At 31.4% G+C, this 25,194-nt stretch overlaps 1 protein-coding gene across 1 annotated transcript in view; it reads right to left on the reverse strand.

Annotated features, from left to right (window-relative positions):
- Positions 1-1,861: 1,861 nt before the first annotated feature.
- Positions 1,862-25,194, reverse strand: part of Smp_148670 (putative voltage-gated potassium channel) — a gene marked incomplete at both ends in the record, with an annotated part of 43,463 nt that continues 20,130 nt past the window's right edge. The window contains 7 exons of the mRNA XM_018794725.1: positions 1,862-2,329; positions 6,565-6,798; positions 11,659-11,855; positions 13,739-13,991; positions 16,016-16,215; positions 21,304-21,712; positions 23,559-23,986. Coding sequence (XP_018649108.1) covers positions 1,862-2,329; positions 6,565-6,798; positions 11,659-11,855; positions 13,739-13,991; positions 16,016-16,215; positions 21,304-21,712; positions 23,559-23,986 — 2,189 coding nt within the window. The remainder of the gene's footprint in view (positions 2,330-6,564; positions 6,799-11,658; positions 11,856-13,738; positions 13,992-16,015; positions 16,216-21,303; positions 21,713-23,558; positions 23,987-25,194) is intronic.

Genomic DNA, 25,194 nt, shown 5'->3' on the forward strand with positions numbered 1-25,194 from the left:
ATGTGAACATTATTATCAGTTATTATTCATTATGTTTTAGACTTGTCTAATTAGCATAACATTTCTTTGATGAACTAAATCAATAAAGTAGAAAATCAATGTAAGACACTATATAGGAAGATTATTCTGTTAAGGACTGAGAAAAATGTAAATCGATATGTCTGGATTTATCAAGTTATCTGAATCTTTTCAGTAATCGGCTACTTTAGTGAACTGATGAGAAAATTTACAAATTATCTACATTATTTGTGAACTGTAGTATTTAAATATCAGAATAATAAGTGTTGTAGATTTTATTGAATATGGACATGGAGTTGATATTTGAGATTTCTCAAGTTTATTAAAAAAACATCTAGGGTATTGTATCCTAATATTCACTGAAGCAGAAGTCTAATGAACACAAATAATAATGATGAATTCATAAAAGGCAACAGTTATCAATTTGTTTTTGCCCCAATAAAAAAAACTAATTGTTGTTTCCTTTATTCGATGAAAGCAGTTTTTGATTTATCCTTGTCTTTGATCAAATCATTCAATTCATAACTATCACTAACATGTGTTCTGTTAATTTGATTATGTAATTACTCATCTAAAGTCTCACAATCTTTACTTACTGTCGTGATTAGGGTTATTATATTTTTTCTTTTCTTGATTTACTTAAATCTTATTTCATTTGAAATTTGATGATCCATATTTCATTTCGTTACCAATTTATTTCTAGCTCTGATCATTGTCGACTATCTTAGTTGACATTCGCAAACTTTCCTTTATGTACAACATTTATATTTTATTCAGTCGTGAAAAAAAGTTTATTTAAATCGTAACCACACCGTGATGATACATGTTTGCACTGACTTTTCACCAATAACATTCTTATATATATATATATATATATATATATATTAATGTACAGTAATTAAACTATAGTAGACGACAAACAGCTAATAAGAAACAGCTAATAAGAATGGCATAACACGTATCCATATAGTTTCGTTTGATCCATTGTTATTTAGGCGTTCATTTTTGTGGCCTTATATCTGACTCCAGTTAGATCGTATTATGGTTGTTATCAAAATATACATATCGTAAATCCTCTCATATAATTATCCACTTGACTCGTGTTGATGTATAACGGAATTAAATAGGTCGAATACGACAGTGAATTTCGACCACGTGTATTTCATACAGTCGTTAATCCAGAAACAAGACGAAATGACACGCGGTAAAGGTATGTAAGTCAACTCAAATTCACCAAGCGTGAATCGATATTTATAGTCACACAAAAATAAGTTACAGACATGGGATGAGTAAAGTAAGAAATATACACACAAACGCTTACATGAAACCAGTCAAGGTTGATAAGCAAATAAGTGACGGTAAAAGTGTGACTTGAGAAGAATGAATAGATTGATCTGTTCAGAGGCTAGAATAACCTATTTGAGTTTGATATAATACCAGTCCCTACACACTTGGAAGTTACTATTTACATCATGGTGATATGACCAATAGATAGACATGTAAATAGTAGTACAATGTTAGACTGTAATAGTCGGTTACTTTGTAAAGAAATCATATTTTTGTGGATAGAATTACATTCTACTTATTTTATAACCGTAATTTCCTATGAATCTTCAAACGCATCAAACATACTATTGAAATAAAGAAAAGCAAACTTTATAAGCAACTTTCCTAAACATTTATTTATTAAAATAAATTTAAAATATATATATATATAGCTGAATAAGAGTAATCTGTTTTGAATTCCTTTCACTCAATAGTATATAATTACATGCTGTTGTCATCATTATTGACAGTTTATAAGTAGTACTTATAATCGCTTCTAACTATGCACAAAATTTTTTTACAACCCTTTCATTTCTTGTTTATTATTATGATGATTAATAAATTGTGCTATACGTGTTATTCTTTGATCAATTAAATCTATTCGACTTGATAAAATACGTATATTTGTTAAAAAGTTATTTCTTAATAGATCAATATGTTGCATAATAGTTTTATGAAATCTTTCTTGTTCACCTTCAATGACATCTTTATTGTTGAATTTATTCATTAATGGATTAGATGAATTGAATTGAATTTTATCATCGTGTTGTTTTGTTTCTTGTATAGTCTCATTGTTTGTTTTGATAGATTGTTGAGTATTGGTTGTTAGTACTGTCGCTGCCATTGTCGTTGTGGTTGTTAGTTTTACTGTTGTTTGTGTTGATGATGTTGTTTTAGGTACATCAAGAAGTCGACTCCAACTTAATTTTGGCTTTGTTGAACTTGTAAAAGCTTCTGGTGAAGATGTAGTTTCTGGTATAGGATTCTGAAAATGAATAAAAGTGTTTTTGTTTATTTGAAAAAAAGCTAAGAAGGATAGTTATTCAATTGTGAATATTTGGTATCATGATCATTTTTAAAAAAACTGACTTCTGGAAAACATTAGACTAGAGATTAATGCAATCGGTTATTTTTCCAAGTGTTTAATCTAAGGTTTTATTATAGAGTTGAATATAAACTACAAGCAAATAAATATGTCTAAGTGATCCTTCTTTTTACAAGAGCATGTATACTTTGGGATATGTATTTAAAAAGGGCTACATGTTTCCTTATTACAATACCATAAATCTAGCAATTTCTAAGAAAAAAACATTTAGTTTTACGTAAACTGGTCACCACGTATTCTCATCAAATAAATACAATGCTTCCAGTAGATGAAATGAAATAATGCTAAGATACAATTTATTTGTCAATGAAGCTCAAGATTTTAGGCGGTTGAAGGTAGTTGATAGGAAACTCTATACCTGTGTTTCTTGCTAGTATGCACTCGTCAATATGGAATATCTGTATTTAAGGAAGTGATATTTGCTTTTGGATTCAAACCCATATCATCCAGCTTCACAATCTGAAAAATTACCACTAAGATATTTAGTTTGCAACAGACTTCCTTGAGGACTGAGATATTTACAATTGACTGACCATTGGGTAGTGACTAAGTCACGTTTATCTAAACGTGTAATGATGATTGAGCTGTATCGACAAAGTTTCCTCAAAATTGTAGGTATGTCCTACTGAAGTGTGTCAACCATCATGAAGCCCTAAGTTTAGTTTCTTATCGACTACCTGCGACCATCACAACATCGTGCACACAATGTCGAATTACCCAAACTAGTAGCTACAGTACAACTTGATTGATAATACTCGACCAACATTAAGGACTAGGCAAACATGGAATTAGTCACTACTCAAGACTGTTAATCAATTGTAATGACTTTTCAAAACTGATGTACATGATGTCTTAAATTTCCAGTTGTCAGTAAGTTTCTGAACTTAAATCTTGACAATAAATTGTGCTGCTTTTAACAATACTTCATCAATTCTTCTGTAAAAATATGACTCTTCGGTTTTCTTACCGTTCGGTTGTCAACCGAACGGTAAGAAAACCTATAAATATATATATATATATATATCGAGATTTTATTGGATTCACAGTGCTATCCTCTTCTAACTGATTATTTTAATTGCTTGTAAACATATAGAAATTTACAAGATGAAGAGACGAATATAAGATCATTTATTCGCTTCCGTTCACTCTAATCCCCCATTTCACTTTTCCTAGAGAGTCTAATTTTTATCGTGATTTTACCAACTCACTAACTTGTTCTATATATTTTGTTTGGGCTAAATTATTATTATCGTGTTTTGTAAATAAGTTTATAGCGATACTATTTTACAGTAAGAGAAGTAATCTCATTACATTTTATGAAAAGGTAATGTCAGAAGATGATGAGGGAAATTCCTTATTTATTATGTTCATTTGATTGCTTCCCCCTATATGTTATAATATAACGAGAATAGCTTTACATAACTTTATTTCCTCTGAAGAAGCGGCTTACATTAAGTCACGAAACGCCAGAAATATATCTTTCCTACTCATTGGGATATAACAAAGATATATTTATTATTGCTAATTTTTTGCTTTCTCAAGTTTCATAATATTTTTATGAATTTAGATAAAACTTTACTTAAAATTATTCAAAGTGATTTGTGGTGTGCATTTATAGTTTTCACATGGTCTAAGAAATTGCCTTTTACATGAAGCAAAGGCGGTGAGGACTCAAATCAATAACCGTAATTTTTGTTTTTAAAAGAAGTTTGTAAAATGGCTTTATTCTTTGGGCAAGGAAGACTGAGAATAATAATGGTGATGATGATCTTGCTAATTCTTTTCACAGATTTTGATTTGGTTTTTCATTGTTTCTTCTTGACTAGTTGAGTATTGAAATTTATTGGTCAGGTCATTTTTTCTATGATTACATATTGATTCTGACTTACATAACGATAATTATTTATATTAAGCAATGCAAGAGAACCAATATATCTGATAAAAATTGAAAGGGATAGTGCTATAGTTCTTTAATTTATCATACAGGATATGACTACACTAATTGTTTATTAAGTCAAATTTAACTAATTTGTAATATAACCACTTTAAGCATTAAACTGAGTGAAATAATTGACCTTCACATGTTTGAAAAAAGGCTTAATTAAACTAAAACTTTTACTTCCTAGATCTTATACTACTTTAATCTTCATAGGCAATTATCTCAGACTACTGAAAATTTTGTACATAGTTATGGGAACTGAAAAGAAGTATCAAATTTTATCGTGCAGGTCTGTTTTACTTTGCTATTGAAGATACCCAAGGTTTATGATTAATTTTTCTATTCAAATAAAAATAGTTTTGTTTTAAATCAGAACTGATTAAAAGACAAAACTACTGAGTGTTTTTCATTTTTCCATATGTACATGTACACAATTGCAAACATCCACAAATGATGGGATAACCTATGTAGTAGTGGTTTTCATATGTAAATTACCTATGTTATGGGTTAGTTTATTAAGAAAAGATTTTAGTATAAAAAAAAGAAATAGTGTATCTTCAGACGTTGGATTAATTTTTGTTTTATTCAAAGCTGATATTAACTGAAAAGCTATTGAAAAGAAAGGATCATAGAACAACCACTTCATACTAGTTTAGGGCTGCTAATTAGTGCACACTTAGAGCTTTGTATGTAAAAAAAATTCAGGACTCTCTTGCTTAGCTGTAATCAGGATAGGTTTGGGAACAATGTACTTCATTTAGACAATGTTTATTCACACATTTTTGAGCCATACTATTTGTATGATCCTAGGTGACTGCTAAACCCGAAGCAGATAGATCGGCATCCAAATCCAAAACTGATTTGGTTGAAAACCGATTACCATGTTTGCTAAGCCTTTGATCAATATCCAACCAGTGAGTTTAAATTCGATAACCAAAAGTTCTAAGTTCACTCAATTCTCAATCTAAACTTAACCATCCTCTTATGTGTTTATGTGTATTTATAAAGAGTTCCAAACTAGAGAGCATCACCTATAACATTTGACTTTTCAAGACTTCATTTGATTTCCAAATATAATGGAATATCGTCAAGGACTAAATATATTGAATTTCTTTCAATAAAGAAGAAACATGATTCAATTATGAATACTTTGATGTCATTTCATAGTTTAACCAAGATTGTTTCCTTCATTGATTGGTTTTTTTATAATTCATTGTTTTCTCTAGAAATTTGCATTAAAAAAAGGGATTTTTAAAAAATTTAATTTCTAAATTTAATTTAATTCCAGTTTTATTTTTTGTGAGATAAATAAATCTCTTTTTTTACTTTGCTCATTTTTGTTTTATTTTCTCATCTATTATAATATGAATATACTTCATTCATTCTTATGGATTGTCTGCATAGTGATACCAAATGATTTCTACTGAATAGTTTTCATTCTATTTGGTCAATTTATCATATAATATATTGTATAGATATGGCGCGAGACTGGTAGGTCCTGAGTTCGAATCTCGCAAGGCGAGATCGTGGATGAGCACTACTGAGGGGTCCCACAATAGGATGAAACGGCCGTCCAGTGCTTCCAGGTTTTCCATGGTGGGCTAGCTTCAATTGACTCATGATTTCAATTAAAAAGTTTTATTGTAATATAAATCTATTTGACAAATGTATAAAAACCTATTAGCGATTAGGTTTATTTTTGAAAGACAAGAGTGCTGTTAGAATGTTTGATAAAATTTTTTTTTTAATGTTACTTTCTATTTTTGATCTTTACACTGCTATATCCAATATTATCAATCAACATCTTAATAAATATAAAATCAGTTACTGATGATATGGTATATTTCCACTCATTCTCCCTTGGTGATTTTACATTTTTGGTAGATCATGGGTATAAACTTTAAAGACCCTGATGAAAAGTTAACTTATACATGATTATGTAATTTTAAGCCTCTATAAACGTGTCTAAAATTTTATAATGAATGATATATTTGTGTGAAAAAGTAACCACAATGGTTAGTGTCACCCTAGCTGGTAAATATCCTAGTGCCAAACAACACTTCATTATTACAAACTTTTGTATAGGTATGTAAAGCTACCAATTTTAAATTGGTTTTATACGAAATGTTTTATACATTAAATATTTTAACAATGAATTGTATAGATTTTGACTCACTGTAGCACTCAACGATGTATCATTTGATTTTCCACTTGTTTTTCCACTTTCTCGAGGTTCATTTGAACTGAATGAACTGGAACGACTTAAATTTGATGTAGCTGCACTGCAAAACCGGGATATTAATCGTCTTACCGGATGGTCTGGTGCTAAACTTGATATTGGAGGCTGACTTCGCCTTAATTCGTTTAATTCTTGTTCTCTTCGAACATCAGATATCTTGCGAAATATTAACTATAAGAAAGAATAATAATAATATGTTAAGTTGTGCTATAGGACACGTATATCATTTATTGAACGACTAACTATTGATAAACATTTGACGTTATAAGTGTTAGGAGCTTTGGGTTGTGTGATAAGTATGATGTCACTAAGCCTCTAGACTTTAATACAACGTTCATATTCGTTTATTTTAGCCAATCCATAGTATGGAAAAAATAATGTCCAATGTCATTAATGATTACCTTTTTATGGATATGGAAGGGATGATATTGTACGCTGCGAAAGAGATCAGAACGACAATGAAATAACTATTTAGTATTCTATCGTAATACTTCATTTGATGTCATTTTGGAAAAAGTAATAATTTTAAAATGAATAAATCTCTTGATAGTTTTTCGTTGTTTTCTCTGCGAACTCTTTAAATCATTCACACTTTTGATCTAGATTGCTTTTTATATGATTACACATTTGATCCACCTTGATTTATATTATTTTATAAATGGTGTCTCAACCGGATTGTTCGTCTTCACGTCACCAATTTATATGAGTTGCCTTTTTTATCCTAAGAACTAGTATCTCATTATTCATCGTATAGAAAATACATGATTGTTATAGTGTTTCATAATTAGATGACTTCATTGGTTATACAATATTGTTATTTTAGCGAATGGTTAAACAATAACGTCTTTCCAATCCCCTTGAGACTTGTTCTTCAAAACTTAAATTTTAACATCAGAGATAAGAAAGGAAAACTCGCTTAAACAAATTAAGTTGTAAATCTCTCAGAATAATTTTAAATTTTGTCTTGAAAAGCATATGAATTATTATCTACTTTATTTTGACTTTTGATTCTAATATTTCCTTTCCTTCTCATGTTTAACTTTTAACAGTAGGACCTTCCTTTTACATGCTTTTGAAAGTCTTTTAGTTCTGCTTTCGTCATTTGTTTAATCGTATATATTATTGTGTTGAAAATTCTGACTTTGGTGTTGGTTAACAATTGTTTTGACTTCCAGATGTTCTTTAGTTGCAAGTATGCTGCTCTTGTTTTGCCGACCTGCATCTTCACATCTGCATCAGATCCACCGTGTTAGTCAGTGATGCTGCCCAGATATGTGAAGGTTTTCACATTCTCCAAAGCTTTTCCGTCAAGTGTAATTCGATTGGTGCATGGTGTATTGTATCAGAGAATCTTGCTTTCCCCTTTGTGTATATTGAGACCTACTGCTTCTGAGGCTGCTGCTACACTGGTCGTCTTCTCCTGCATTTGTTGTTGCGTGTGTGATGAAAGAACCAGATCATCTGCGAAGTGTAGATCGTCCAGCTGCATCCTAGCTGTCTATTGTATCTCGTGCTCCCCTCCATATGTTGACGTCTTCATAATCCAGTGAATCGGCAGAAGAAAGAGAAAGTGTGAGAATAAGCAACCCTTCCTGACATCGGTCTTTGCTTCGAATGAGTCTGTAAGTTGCCCTCCATGCACTATTTTGTAGCTTAATGCATCATAGGAATTCCGTATGATATTGACTATCTTCTCAGCCACGATGTAGTCTCGAAGAAGCCTCAATAGTGTTTTCCTGTCCATGCTATCGAATGCTTTCCCGCAGTCAACGAAGTTGATGTAGTGTGGTGAATTCCATTCAATTGATTGTTTCACAATGATCTGTAGAGTTGCGATTTGGTCTGTTCACGATCGATCCTTACGGAATCCAGCCTATTGATCTCGAAGTTGGGCGTCTACGGAGTCCTTCATTCTGTTTAACAACAACCTGTTGAAGAATTTTCCTAGTATTGAGAGAAGAGTGATGCTCCTGTAGTTATCACACTTAGTGAAATCGCCTTTCTTTGGTATTTTGATCAGGTGTCCTTCTTTCCAGTCTTTTGGTACTTGTTCTCCATCCTAAATCTTGCTGAAGAGAATGTGGAGTATCTTTGCAGTTGCTGCTACTGTCTCATGTTTCTTTCTCTTCATGCTTTTTCCGCCGTCATTGATAGATCTTCCACTTATTTACGTTTGTCGGTTCCGATGCTCCTCTTCACTCGCTTGTTTACTTCTATGTATTCGGTTTGTGCCTTGGCCTATTCTGCTCTTGTTCGGCTGATATTGATTGCTGCCTTCTTGTTCCTCCTTTCTTCAATCTTATCCAGTGTATTGACAGTGATCCATTCCTTGTGATGGTGCTTCTTGTGGCCTAGAACCTCATGACATATTGAATAGATTGTCTCTTTGATCCCCTCCATTTGTTCTCCATAGTATTTTCCTCTCCATTGAGTAGATCATGAAAAGCCTGGAACCTATTGTTGAGGGGTATCTTGAATTTGTTGAGTTTGTCAGTATCCCGAAGAAAGGTCGTATTAAAGTTTTGTAATGTTGTCCGCCCCATTGTCCTGTGCTTCTTAAGTTTTAATTTCATTTTGACGACCAGGAAGTGATGATATGATGCTATATCAGCACCTCTCCTGGTTCTCACATCCTCCATCGTCCTCCTGAACTTTCTGTTGATGCAGATGTGGTCTTTTGTTGGCCACCTCTCGAAGATTGACTGCAGCCTATCGTAGAATTTATCTTTAACGTCTTTATTGTAGTCGTTGGTAGGCGCATAGCATTGGATGACGTTCATTGTAATGCCCTCTTTCTTTGTTTTGAAGGAGGCTTTGATGACCCTTGGTCCATGAGATTCCCATGCTATAAATGGTTTTTGTTCTTGTTTGAATAGAATCAGTGCAACGCCTTGTGTATGTGGAGAATTTCCTTCTTCATGGCTTGAATATAACAGAAGCTTCTTTGAAGCAGGTTGTTGTCCAACCTGTATCCAATGTGTTTCACTGATCTCAAGCACCTCCGGGTTGTGTTTCCTCATTTCAGCAGCAACTTGAATGGCTCTCCTAATCTCTCACATTGTACGAACATTTCATATACCTAAATTAATGGTTTCTCTGGTTGCAAGAAGGGTCATTAGCCTTATGACTTTCGAAGGAACTCGGCTTTCACCATGAGGCGTCATAACTCTTCTAAATGAAGACCTTCTAACTCTCAGGGAAGAGTTAAAATGGTTTGAATTATTTTTTCTGGTTAGCGTTTGTTAGCAAGTTAGTCTTTTACGGGATTGAGTCGCCAACTCCATTCCCAACGCTCCTCCTTTATCCGGACTTGGGACCGACAGTAACTCCAGACAGGCTCCAGGCGGAGTTGCGTTGACATCCACTTAGTGATATTTTGAGACTCCTCAGCAAGTCAGTTATCTATAATAAATCAGTTTATATGATAGTTATGTTCTTCTTAGTGCTTGGATTCTAGATAGTACGATGTTTCACGACAGTAACTCGTTTATAAAAATAGATAAAGATTACTCAATAATAAAAACACAAATTGGAACTGAAATTGTGGACGGATGAATTCCAATTCATTGGTTTAGGTGTCTGGCTCTTCGCGAGAACCATGGTTCCTGAGCTCCACCCTGTGAATTACCATGAGCCCCAACTGCTTAACCGTGTCCAACTATTTCGGTTTCCATTTATTGAAATTCAACTGCGAAAACTTGTTTTTATATATATAGAAATGTATATTGATTTATTATTTCGTTTATTAAATAGGATATTAGTGGTTCTACATCTGGTTTCAGTTTGTGATGAACACTATGATTACATTTCATTTGGTAAAAAAAATTATTCAATCTATTCATCATTAACTGTTCTTTCGTATTTTCACTTCATTCAGTGAAGTTTTTGTTTTATTTGTCAGATTAAAATGTGATAAAAATGGTAGTTGTTTCAATCTAGTTTTATTGACAAAGTTTTATTTCATATACGTCTGTATATGTATGTGTATTGTATAGAATAAAATTGTTAGTTTTATTAAGATTATAGATTTTACTATCATCAGCTTTGGAAATATAAAAAGAACACAGGAAATATTACACAGTTATTTTAGGATAATTTTAATGTAACTCTTGTTCACTATTCATATTTTTTAAAGCTGTATTAACTAGTGTCTACAGCTCGACGGATAACCGTTCTTCAGCTCAATCAGTTCACCATAGAAATCAAAATGCTCAATGAATAAAATAACTTGTTTTCTTATTCATTTGTTGTAATCTTTTTTCATAGAATTGAAATTTATTATTTTAATTATTCCCCTAAATTATTAGTGGTACTGGAAGCATTCGGCTCCACCTTTTTATTTCTAGTGTCGGTTGCAATAAAAAGATACCTTTCTGATCATTCGATAATGCAACCTCACTAAAAGAATCAGTTCTATATGTATTCTAACCTTTGAAAATTAGAATAAAATGTGACAAACGAATTGATAAATATGCCATTGATTGAGCTTCTTTACAATCATTAATCCTTAGAAGCTTTGAACTAGTCCACAAAACAAAGAAGTTTCAAAGTTAATGATACATGTTAGTTGAATAACTCAACAGTCACTTTTATAATTGTGACACTGAATGATACAAGTTTGAATCCCAACTGACATATCATTTATTCCTAGATTGTAAATATATCTTCCTATCAATTGCCAAAAACCACATAACCTGGACATATGGAATCCTGTCACTCACACCCAACTACCTGCCTTCAAAAAAAGTGACTCAATGTTTATTTACTTAGGTGTGCAGCAAAATTGTAACTAGATAAAAAGTATTCGATTAACACAAAAGAATTGGTAATGTGATAATGAGTAATATTAAGTGATCAACTAATTTATGACATACACTGTCAACTTATTTGCATTACATTTAAAGTGGAATTGTTGTCAAGATTATACAACAAACTATCATATTATTCAGCAGATTTCAAATCATAATAATCTCGTATGTGATGAATACAAACAACAAAATATGCATAGATAAATGATAAAAATCAACTTACACGATTACGCAAATTATAACTGAGTACAAGTGTCCGAGAGAATGAAACTGCAAATTGTGAATAAAATTTCAAGATATCTATAAGTTTATCTCGTTTAATACATTGTAAATCACAGTATGTTAAAGCACGTACACTTGCTGCACTTTGACCAACATCTGTATCTTTAAATATAGGTTGACCAAATATATCACCTTTTGCTAATAGGAAAAGAAAAAGAAAATTTACGAAAATGATAAAATAAAAAATTTTCAATGATTAGTGAAAGAATATTAGTATTTATTCAGTCAGTCACAACGTAGAACTTCGTACGTACGTACATCAGTTCGAGTTGCCATACCACATTAGCACAGAGATGTGGTTGTCGATTCAAATCCCATAGTGGTAGAAGTAGTAAGATGATAAGCATTAATATGAAAGATTAGGGTTTGAAGATGTTATTCAAGGAGTATAATTCAGTGAAATAAATTTGAAAAGAGAAAAAGTATTATTAATAATGACTTTGTTTGATATAAAAAACCAAAGAGTAATAGTACCTAAAAAAAATAAGATACCCTTTAAATTCATGTACTGAGTTACAGTAATTGATATATTCAACTCGCTTCAGTTACTTTAGAGTACAAATTATCCCCTTGAACCTATTTTACATTCATTGATCTGTGATAGTATTGATTAAAATAATAGACGAGTATATTTGTTAAGTTATAAAATAGTTAATCAGAATAAATTTCGTCAATTCAAAATCTAACGTTTTTGATTAGACAAAATATTTTCTGTATATATAAGAATAAGGATTCACTTCCGTTGTTTAGTTGTTTAACATATTGAATATATTTTGTTATGATTACTTAAGTATTCTATTTTATTGTTGGTTTAATAACATCACAGATTGTAGTTAAACAATCTTTCAGAACCAGAAAGTAGTTTCGTCCTAATGAAGAAATTCTTTGCAGTTAGCATCCTCTTTCTCATTGAGGATGAAATGTAGAATCTTCAGGCCTCGATGTTAGTGCTTAATCTTTAGACCATTGAATGGACGTCCAATGATATACACTTGTGACTTGAATCGATTGGCGATGTTGTTCTACTACCTTCGAATGATGTTTATGAATAACTGCTTCATGACTGATATGGTTGAACTAGCCTGGTCACGACTTGTTATTAGATATCCGGAAATCACCTCTGGAAATTAGTTACGAGTGAGCATATGATTAATACTAGTATAAGGGTTTGTGGATAGCTTTACATCAAAGACTGACCCATACTAGAACAAAACATCGGTATAGTAATTCCTAATTTTCAATGGTTATCTAACTAAGGTCAATCCGTGATCCATTTCATTATTTTCATTAACTCATAAACTGCCATGATTAGTCTTTTAGAGTAAAACCTAATGAAGATCCATTAAAATACAATATTCTTCACTTATATACGTTATCGTAATCTGGAATATGGAAATTTCGAAAAGTATATTTAGAAAGGCTACACAACACTAAAGAATTTCTGTGCTAAGTATTTGGAAATTTTGTCGAATACTTTTTTTTCTCCTAAATTGCTTATATTGTTTCAATATTATTTATTCATAACTCAGTTATCTGACTAGCTTAAATACCCATCTGCTAGTCTTAAATTATTTACAATGAAATAGAAAAACTCTATTACGTGATTTCCTACTAGACACATATTTTAATAAAATGAAAAATTATTTTGTCTGTTGCTAAGTGTATTTTTATATAAAAAAATTCAAGTGTAGCTTTTCATTAGGAAGCTGTTTAGTTACATGTAAGATGGTATGAATATAATGTGTCTGACAGATTTATTTTGTTTAAAATTGTCTACACTTATGTAAAAAGTACATTTAGATTGGAGCGTATACTTTAATGTATTAGATTGTCCTGTTATCGATGCTTAATTTAATTTTGAAATATACACCTACTAAATTGTCGTCTAGCTATTTTTCAAAATGTTTACTGAACTACACATTTTTTAAAAATGAGAATTGATGCTAATACTAGTTCGTTTGAATCTAAAAAATACACAGGAAGATTGATTAGAATTGAGAAGTAGAAAATTTTCAACTTACACAGGATAGCTACAATTTCATCATCTTGTATTACTTCTAAAGATCCAGACACTACAAAGCACAACTGATCAATACTTTCACCTTGATGAAAGATTAAATCACCAGGAGCATTATGTTGTACTGTAAATGAAACAGCTAAAGCTCTGAGACAACTTTCACTTGCTAATCGAAAAGCTGGATGCTCACTAAATACAGCACGATAAAGATGAACACATAGATCAGCTTTCATATCTTTTGGACAGTGATTAAGCACCTAAAGTAGTCAAAAGATAATTATAATATTTGTTCTATTTCTTCCTATCATAAAATTCGTAGATAAGATTAATTATATGCCAATTACATTTATCTTATTATATAATTATTGTCTTACCCATGTTCAGTTGTCTAGCTGCTTCATTATTGGTTAAATTATTCATAATTCTTTCTTAAAATATTACTTAATGGTGAAAAATAAACAAAAAGTAACCAAGTTTGATAGAAGTGCAACTAAATAATTTTCAAAACCTTGTATTTGGTTTTGGTTAAATAAAGATTATTTTTATATAGTTGAGATCATGAGTCAATTGAAGCTAGACCACCATGGAAAACCTGGAAGCACTGGACGGCCGTTTCGTCTTATTGTGGGACTTCTCAGCAGTGCGCATCCACGCCCCGCCTCGCCAGATTCGAACCCAGGACCTATCAGCCTCGCGCGGGAGCACTTAACCGATAGTCCGGTGCTTCCAGGTTTTCCATGGTGGTCTAGCCTCAAATGACTCATGATCTTAACTATATAAAATTACCGAAATCGGCACAAAACCCCCTTCTGAAAATAAAGATTAGCCAATTAGACATAAAATATTATCTATATATACTTCCGGTGAAAACTTGTAATCAATCATATTCTAGTGACTTAATATTTGATATAAATTAGTGGGCTGGAAACAAACTATGCATATCAAAGTTGTTTTTACACAGTTAGTATATAATAAAAATGATGAATATTTTCATTATCAATAATAAATATTGTTTCCTATAGACGACAGGTTTATAGTGAACTCGTGAGAAATGGAACAGAATTAGGACATTTTTTGCTAAAATATATTAGAATGTTGGTTGATGTGCATCAGTATTTTCGTAGTTTAAATATCATTTGACAGTTGATATAGTTCTTCAATTCTTTAAAATTAGTTCATTATCCTTTCAGTTTTGTCGCTTGAATGCGTGAAAAAACTAACTATTCTCAAATATTTTATAACTGACTGTTCCTCACGACAAAAGAAATACTCTCTAACCTAATGACTATAATGCTATAGAATGAATGATTCGAATATACAAAATCATTCCTTTTTAGTGTCTGCAATAACGTCTTCTACAAAACTATCAACTAACGGTAAAAACATTGTATTATCATCAACCTAATGAATGAAAATCAAGTTTCTGAAAATTATTAGCAGGTATGAAATATATTTCCTCTTCAGAAACGCTGTTCACATCGGGTTTAAATCTTTCCCTATAAAAAATGTACCACGGTCTGATAATTTGTTATTCAAATATCAAAATAAATGATGCGAAACTGTGGTTAAATATAACCTGCATTGCAGAATAAAAAGGATGAAACCGCATAAAAAGAATTGCTTTGAAATATATCTGTGAAACATCTCTTTGATTATATGACTAGTGATTATTGATATTTAGGCTCTGTATTGAGATAACATAAATGTAAAGAAAACATAAAGAACTATAAAGTTGTCAAAAGAATTCACAAAACGTTGTACATCCATAAGCAAATTATTACCAACTAAGTTTTTTTCACTCATAAATCTACTTTTGAGAATTCATTTATCTAATTAGAAAATTTTGAAACTCATCTTTTGATCAGTAAGATATACTTTCCTAATTCGATATCATAAACTGATTGATTAGACTGAATCAATAAATTCGACTGAAAAGAAATGAATTAGTAAAAGATGTGTTTGCTCTACTGACTGTCCTACATCTCACCGAGCCCAATGAATATCGGACGATTGCACCCTGATGTGTAACTACGAAGAATCATAAATCGAAAAAATATACGAATAATGTTTATAAAATTACAGTGGAAGGAAGCATAAATGATTTGCGTTGATTGATTGAATATCAAGATAACCTATAGAATGGAGTAAAGAAATTTTCACTTCATACATCAACAGCTTGAAATATAAGAAACTAGTGAACACGTTCTTCACCAAAATCCTTTACACGAAATTATGTTTTTAAATAGAAAAAAATATTCAACATATACTTCAATTTACTTACTGTTTGCGTATCTACACCTTTTGTAATAGACCAGCTTGATGTTACGTAATCAATAACACGTTCAGCTAATTCTTTTGGCACTTCATGAATTCGTAAAAAATCCTTTACACTAGACATTAATTGTCTAAGTCTTGCACGAGTTGCATGTGTTTGTTGTAAAATAGTTGCCACATTACCAAATATTGTAGCATAAACAAGTGCTAGTTAATATCATGGTAAATAAAATCAACAAACATTTCAAAATGAGCAAAACGATATTATTATCATTGGCTACATAATGAGGCAAATATTATACGGTAGGTAGTACAAATCAATTTGTATATTAAACAATAAGTTATACCTATTTATGGAGTAAGCTGTTGAGCTATTTCACCCCCTAACAGATAAGCCTATAAATAAATACTAACCCAACTAGGAACAAAATAACTAATTGTATCGACAGACCTTAGGTTCATATTATTATTTGTTAAATTTACTGAACAGCTGTCCCAATTAAAACTAAATGGTCTTCATAAAGTACTGACTTTTATTGTAAAGCTTATGAAGGATCGATTTTCGAGAATTTCCTATAAATCCTTAACAATTTAAGTTTAGTTTTCTGAGTTCAGTATTTGCCACAGAGTCTATGGTTTACATGTACGTAGCATAAATAGAGTCCAATGACCAACGGAAATAATACTCAGGAAAAAATCATTTATCTGAGTATTAACAAATTTCAAAATACAAATACCTATTCACAACCTGCACTTAGAAATTTAAAAAAATAATATCTAAACAATTAGTTTTTCTGTCGATTTCATTTTCAATAGCTGTACAATCGTATTTATATGAGATAATGAGTGTAGTGAAATAGTCTTGGTATGCTAGTTCTAAGTACAAAATGAGTGTAAATTATAGAACGTAGTTTATAATAAAGGGTAGAACAGATCATAAACAAATGATTGAATTATCATAAAATACAGTGAAGCTGTAAATCCTCGAAATATTTTCTAGTCTGGACAAAATTGTTTGTGGTACTCCTGTCTAAACTGCATTATCATTGTGATGTAAAATTGGATGAGGGTTCCAGTGGGATTAGAGACTCGCGTTTCATGTTGTTTAGGACTTGCCAAATGGAGTTACCTGAATCTAGATTGATATTCATACGAAGAATTCAAACCAAATGCCTTTTACTTCAAACGCCTAAGAAGTTATTCGCTTAAATTTGGAATAATTGTTCAGTTAATAGAGGCTCATAATGAAAACTGTTTCCAAAATGAATAATTTTTTATAAATCATTTGACTCTAATATAACTACTAACCTTGAGATGAATTTTTCAGAAGTTCTAGTGTGAAACTATGATTTGTGCAATCAGTGACTATCAAGTCTTTTTTTGTTCTTAGATAATTATTACTACATTATAAATCATTTCACTAGAGAGTCAAAATTCCTTCAGAAAATTTGCTTTGATCATTATCACTTAACTAATTTCACAGTCTATACTTATTTTGTAATGAATTTATTTAAGTTCAACACTTAATTCTTAGTAAAAATTGTTTAGTTCTTTAAAATCTCTAATTTGTATCTAAGACTAACGTGGGATTTGTTAACCAAACAAAAATAATTTTAAAATATACATAACAATGTGATCTAATTTCATAGCTGATAATAATGAATCTTATATAGTTGAAATCATGATTCAATTGAAGCTAGACCACCATGAAAACCCTGGAAGCACTGGGCGGCCATTTAGTCCTATTGTGGGACTGACTCCTCAGCAGTGCGCATCCACGATCCCGCACTCGCGAGATTCGAACCCAGGACTTACCAGTCTCGCGCGCGAGCGCTTAACCACTAGACCACTGAGACGGCCGGCATCCAACGGTGTTAATGTCTAACTCCAACCAATCCACGAAGTTGAGCAACCGTTCACTAATTGTCTTCAGTGAGTTGATATCTCACAACAGACCTGGTTGAACTCCACTGGTCACTGCTTCTTTTTGTATGTTACTATTTGTGGCAAATTCTACAATACTCATCGTGATACTTTTCGAATTGTACCAATATAAATTGTTCTAGAGTACTTAGCAAATAGTCCATAATACTTTATCAATCTATATAACATAAATTATACTTAAGTTTTAATTATTAAAATGAAAATAATTAATTTCTACAAAACAATAAATAATTAACTTAAGAAATTCAATATCAACAAATTATAATTTATACTTAATGATTGAAATCCTATTTGGATAGATTTTATTGTGACTATTAAATCTATATAGTCCAAAATAGGACGAAATGCGTGTTCATTATTTACATTTATAAGAGTATACTTAAATTATATTTATATATTGATAAACAAACGCCTATTTCATTAGGCCATAAACAAGATTTATAATGAGTTTGTTTATTATTCACATGTAAATAACCAAATTAATGTTCATTCTTATGTCTCACTATTGTCCTCATTAGATAATCATCACTGTTGCACAGATGAGTGAATTTTAACTTTTATAATATATATAGAAAATAAACATGGTCAATTATCTGATCAATACTTATATTTATATGATAATGATAAGATTTAGACCGGGTAATGATTAGTTTTGTTTTTTAACAAACCATTGACCCTATAATAATTGATCTGATAAAATGTAATATCTTGTTCATTCTACACTGCTAACCACTATCCATCTTTGCTTACCATGCTTGTGAATTAAGGCTATATCGAGGCAATACGCATAGTATGCACATATGCAGTCCTAAACATCAATGGGAGGATTCAAACAAACAATACTAAGTTAATTTATACTAAATTTAGTTGAAAATTTTAATCAATCAGATTTCTATTTTACATGTTATGAAAATGCATAGAAAGTTAAGTTCTTGCTCAGTGTATTACTTAATAGCCTGCTTTATAAATGACTTTGTGGTTCAAAGTTCGGTTCTAAATAGAACCTATAGTGTGTATGTCTAAAGATTTATGAGAAACAGCTATGAGACTCATACTAATTTTTTATAGTTTTCAGTTTGATAAAGCTCCTGACTAGAGTCGTTGACACACTGATTCATCCTTAATTAATTACAAAACAAATAAAAATTTTATCTCAGTACAAGGAGATTTATTAAAATACTGTCTTTGATAGGAAGTAAATACAGTGTTCTTTTGAACGCAGATGGATTATATTGAAATAAAGAATATATGGTTATCATTTATATATATATATATATATGTAATTGAATTTATTGATGGATTATTTACTCATGACTAGATAGTTTGAGATAACTCTTTAGAAATATGTATCCTTATTTACAAGATCTTTTAACTAGTTCCGTAAACCATCTCACTGATAACGTTAATGGATTCAGCTTGAAATCTTTCACAGATGCCTTTTCCACTCAAGCTAATGTGAATGCAAGCTTATTGTAACTTTCCGTACATTACATATTATGTATTTCAACAAAATTAAAATGATAAATTTGCCAATATTAATTATTCTTACTTAAATTTCTCAATATTGTATTATTTGCTTAGTTGACGAGTTGATATTGTTTTTCCCATAGTTCTTACTTTTGTATTATCACTGTCTGAATCTAATTGGGATACTTTTTCTCTTATTCTTAAGAATATTTTCCAGTTTAGTTTCTCAACACAAGTCAGTTTCATATTCAATGGTTCTTATTTACTAACTTTTAGATAAGTGATATGATTGTTGAAAGGAAAAAATGTTATTCTTAGGGAAGTTTTTCAATATTTAAAATTGTTGTTAAACCAACAATTACTGAGCAGCTACTTAAGTGACTGACAAACTTTATTTGTTTCCTGGAGTCGATTGGCCATTAATAGCAGATTGTAACTTTTAGTTGTGATCGAATACTTTTTTTTCTCTTTTTCATGGCATAACTTAATGAGTGTTTAAGCCAATCTACAGATGCTCTTACAATAGTTTCATAGATTATTATGAAATAAAGTTAGTTAATCAATGCGTGTAAAAATTCGAATGGTTTGGTTCGAATTAGATCCAAATGTAAAAAACCTAAAGTTATTAAAACTTTTACCATTGTGAAAGCACAAATAGGCAATAAAATTACTGGCCAGACTAATTATGTGCTCGCTAAACTTATTTACTCACAGTTAAACACCTTTTAAAATATACATCGATTAACTAAATAAACGGATGTATATTACGACATTGAAATTATGAATTATACAGAAATTATTCAAATATGATGGCGTGAATATAATATGATTTAGTTATGAGAATACCTATAATTAATCAATGATGATAATGAAGTTCACAAAACAACCAGTGTGGCTTCATATTTGTCACACTCAACAGTAGACGATATAAATCAGAATAATAAATCACTTATAGTATATTTTGATTGTAAGTCGCAATGATATCCAAGATGATGTCTTTTTCGGGGTTCATCAACTAAGAGGAGAACTCAGTAACTTTCGCTGTAAACAATAGTGCTACACCTACTAATCTGCTGAGTCTATAGAGTGGATATCATGTTCAATGAGTATGGATATATACTAAAAATCTGTAGCTTAGGAAAATGTTGAAGCAATACACATTGTGTGTACATAAGTAAGTAGAGATTTATCAATTTAAATCAACAGGAAAATCCGCTCACTATCTATACTTGAACTGCTTGGTTTAATAATTATCCTATGTTTCCTATTCAGTCAATGTTAACCATCAACGAAATTCAAAAGAATTATAATTTATCACTACCCAACATGTTCTATCTAAAGGAAATTTGCATAAATGGGCAAAGGATATGAGATCAGCTGTGCAGATTGTGACTTACGACAATCATTCACAAAAATGGAATTACTAACGCAGTCATCAATAAACAGATATCAAAATACAGGACAACTGATTAACAAAGAAAGTAGGTTGTGTTATAAAATAGCAGGTATAAAATATTCAGCACGGAATAAACCTGAGTAAGTTTAATTTAAAACGTAAATGATAGTAAGAATTGTAGTTTTCCAAATTTTAGTATCTATCTATAAAATTTAAATTTGTTTATTTAGTCTCATTTTATTCTGTGATATTTATTATAATTATCACTTGATTCAATTTTTGTTTTTATTTTCAAATTATTATTATAACTCCGCCTGTATCTCCTCCTGGGGCTACTGCCGGTCCTAAGCCCGGATAAAGGAGGAGAGTTGGGTATGGGGTTAACGACCCCATCCCTTAAAAAACCAACTCGCTAAAAGAACGCTAACCAGAGAAAAATTATTCATTATTATACTTACAATTTAACGTAATGTATTAACATTACTTACCACCAATTAGCATAAAAATAATAGAAACAACTTTTTCTGAAATTGTATTCGCTGCAACATTACCAAATCCTATACTAGTTATTACAGATAAAGTAAAATAAAACGATGTCATATATAACATAGATTGTGATGGTAAATATTCTTCTAATGATGTATTAGTCCAATTTTTTGGACCAGTTGTTTCATTCATTAAATGTATTATCCAACCATGATAAATTTTATCTTTTAAATCATGCATTCCAATTAAATACCAGACACAGGCTAACCAATGTGCTAATAGTATAAAACAGAATAGCATAATTAATAAAATTGACGCCACATATTCCAAATATTGGTCTAATTTTCTCAATACTCGACATAATCGTAATAAACGTGCCAGTTTTAATATACTGGACAGATTGACTAATGTCTGTAAGTTATAGAAAAAAAACAGAAGTAAAACACATTGAAAAAGATTTATTCTTAGTTAGTCAGTAATATTTGTTAGACATTAGCCTAAAGTAAACAAGAACATACTGTCCAATTTATGTTAAAAGAAGAATACTGCTTAGTTAAAAAAATATGGTTGTCATAGTTGAAATCATGAGTCAATTGAAGCTAGACCACCAGGGAAAACCTGGAAACACTGGACGGCCGTTTCGTCCTACTATGGGACTCCTCAGCAGTGCTCATACACGACCTCGCCTCGCGAGACTCGAACCCAGGACCTACCAGTCTCGAGCCAGAGCCCTTAACCGATAGACCACTGAGCCGGCATCCAACGGTATAATTGTCTAACTTCAACCAATCCACGAAGTTTGAGTAACCATTCACCAATTGTCTTCAGTGAGTTGATATCTCACAACAGACGTGGTTGAACTCCACTGGTCACTGCTTCTCGCTAGAACTCCAGGACATGTATCTTGATGTCAGTCACTATGGTTACCCTAGAAGAAATGATTAATTGAAATCGATGATGTACTTTGGTTTACATCAGAATATTAGAAGTAGTAGACTGGAAACCGTTGATGTAGACGTCACACAAGTTGGTATATCTGATGTTGCTGAATGTCATCCTTATTGATAAAATTTGATTAGGACTAAGAACCAGGCAATCTTGGTGTCGGTTGCTACTCCGTTGTCAATCAGTGTAATGTTTTCACTTATACATAAATTAGGTGACACCGCAAATGAACTAAAGGTAACATTTCTAACTTTGTCAGGAAAGGTTTTAGTCGTATAAAAATTTCAGATATAGATAGTTAGTAAGTGCTAACTAGCATGAAACCTAGTTCTAGGATTTACTGCAAACTACCTCCAACCATGTAAGGCGAACACTCTATTCTATTATATTACATGACTACTAATGTAATTGATGGATAAAAGACGACTATTGAGTCTATATTTCCACATCAATCATTCTCTGTTCTCCTTCTCTTTTCTTCGATTTTCTAAACCTTCTGCTGACAGACATTTTACTTTCAATTCATGATACGTACTACTTTCATCTGTCGATATCAGTAGCACACACCACAATACTACACTAGTTTTTATCAAGTGTGACTATCGAAAACCTTATTATGTATAACGCATACACATTTTTGTCATTATTCAAAACAATACTGGGAACAAAAAAACTATGTAAGGTATAAACTTTATTGATATGAAAATTATCCATCCATGTATATTTATTATTTGTATCTAAGATTATAGATACTGTCTCGAAAGTGTTCAGAAAGCAAGATCTATTCCGATACAATAACTGAAGACGAATAATAATTTGTCAATTAATCATTTATCACTATTAATCTATATGTTATAACGTATGGCTTCGTAATATATATGAATGTGCAATTAGAGAGGAGTGGATTTTACTGATCGGACGCAAACGATACTTGAAATCGTACGAGCAGTCTTGAGTGCTATTCGGTCCTTCCTATCTGCCTAGCCCAGCCAGTTGAGTGCAGAACACAAATAACAGCCTCGGCAATATGAATCATTATTTACAAACATACTGGGTTTTTATACAAACCAAAGTAATCAATAAACTGATTATAACTCAAGAATCGTATGATAATAAATCAAAGATCAAAATAAAGCTAATGATAAGAGAAACACGAATATGAATAGTTTAGTTACGTAACAATTGCACAATAGGAAATAGGCATAATACATTGGTCGATAAATAGTCCTTAGAGTTACCATTCATAATTCACCAGGGGATATAACACTATACTTTAAGATTTAATAATTTATTGGAATTTTGTTCAACTTACTGTATGATCACTGAATACTGCTAGAATTCCAAATGGTAGCGAAGAGATTAAATCAACTATAAACCAACCTTTTAAATAATTCAAACGTATCAATACTGGATCTGAAATAACTGCACCAGATGAACCAACAAAAGTTGTATGGAAATTTAAAACAATATCAATGAAGAATATTATATCAACTATATGTTCAACAGCAAAGTATATTGATTCTTCTGATAATGTATCATGGCCAAATGCAACACTATACGGAATAATAATACATGTGTAACCGGTTAATAAAAATATTATCCAGTCCCAGGCAGTTTTAAATGTTAAATAATGTAATACAACGTGTGGAGGTGTTTTTGGTGATTCTTGACGGTACTTTGGTATACTGTTACTTTGAATGGGAGCAACCTTAAAATATAAATAGGGAGAAGTAAACATTACTTGAAAATCATTACTATGTATATACAAAATAAATCATATTTCACAGTTCAACTAGTCTCTTTTCTTTAGAATCGAATGAGTCAGGCCAGTTGAAGAATGTTCACCTAGATATAAAGGTCGGTCATACGAAGAAGTGCATTTGAAAACTAATCATATAAACCGTCTAGTGAAGTGATACATAATTATTCACCAGATAAATATCATTCAAATTATATTAAATAAAGGTTTGTTATTATACATAAAGTATTATTATTAGCTGTTATATCTTGTGGCCGAGTGGATGACTAGTTGATGTGTGACGCGATAAGACCGCCAAACAGGGAGCAGCGAATTATCGATTGGAACAGTGACACGAAGCCGTACGAGCAGACTAGAGTGCTAACCGGTCCTGCTTTCTGCCTAGCCCAGTCAGTTAAGTGCAGAACACAAATAACAGCCTCGGCAATATGAATAGTTCAGTGACGTAATAATTGTACAATAGGAAATAGGCATATTACATTGATCCATAAATAGACCTAAAAGTTACCATTCGTAATTCACCGGGGGATATAACATTGGCTGAACCTATTCACTTTGTTTTCCGATGTATAGCATCGTATAAATCATTGACGAAATTTAATGTTTAGTGTACGAGGTTCGCGAAGACCATTGAATTCTCCAATTTACATCGCGAATTGACTTCAGTTAGAAAACCATTGAAAAGACAAGAAGTGCTGGACAGGATTGTCCTCGAACTTTGGCGACCTGCCTGAATACCTGGGCTACCTGTTTCTACCATCTAGATATTTCAACAAGTTATCTGTTTCTACTTGTTTCAATACATCATTATGTCTATTAGTCGCATAACCTAGTCCACGGCGTTTATAAAAAGTCCACAACCTTTCTCTGTACAAATTACAAAAGGTACAATCAGAGACATAGTGGTGGCTGGCAATATGCATTGAAAAGAATGAACATTATTCGGATATCGATTCCTGAACTGCTAACATCTAACTGACGATCACTCAATATTTATCTTCAGAATCGATCAAGAAATATGAAAAGGAAACTTGTTGAAATACTTTGTACTGAGAATTCTGCATTGTACCAAAATATAATATTGAATGAAGCCATTATTACCAACAATAATAAAATAGAAAACCCCTTGTGTAATAATGCTAATTAATTCAGATGAAAAATGCATATCACTGGATACCGGTTTAATGAT

The sequence above is a fragment of the Schistosoma mansoni genome, chromosome 1 (genome assembly GCF_000237925.1).
Source record: "Schistosoma mansoni strain Puerto Rico chromosome 1, complete genome".
NCBI lineage: Eukaryota > Metazoa > Platyhelminthes > Trematoda > Strigeidida > Schistosomatidae > Schistosoma > Schistosoma mansoni.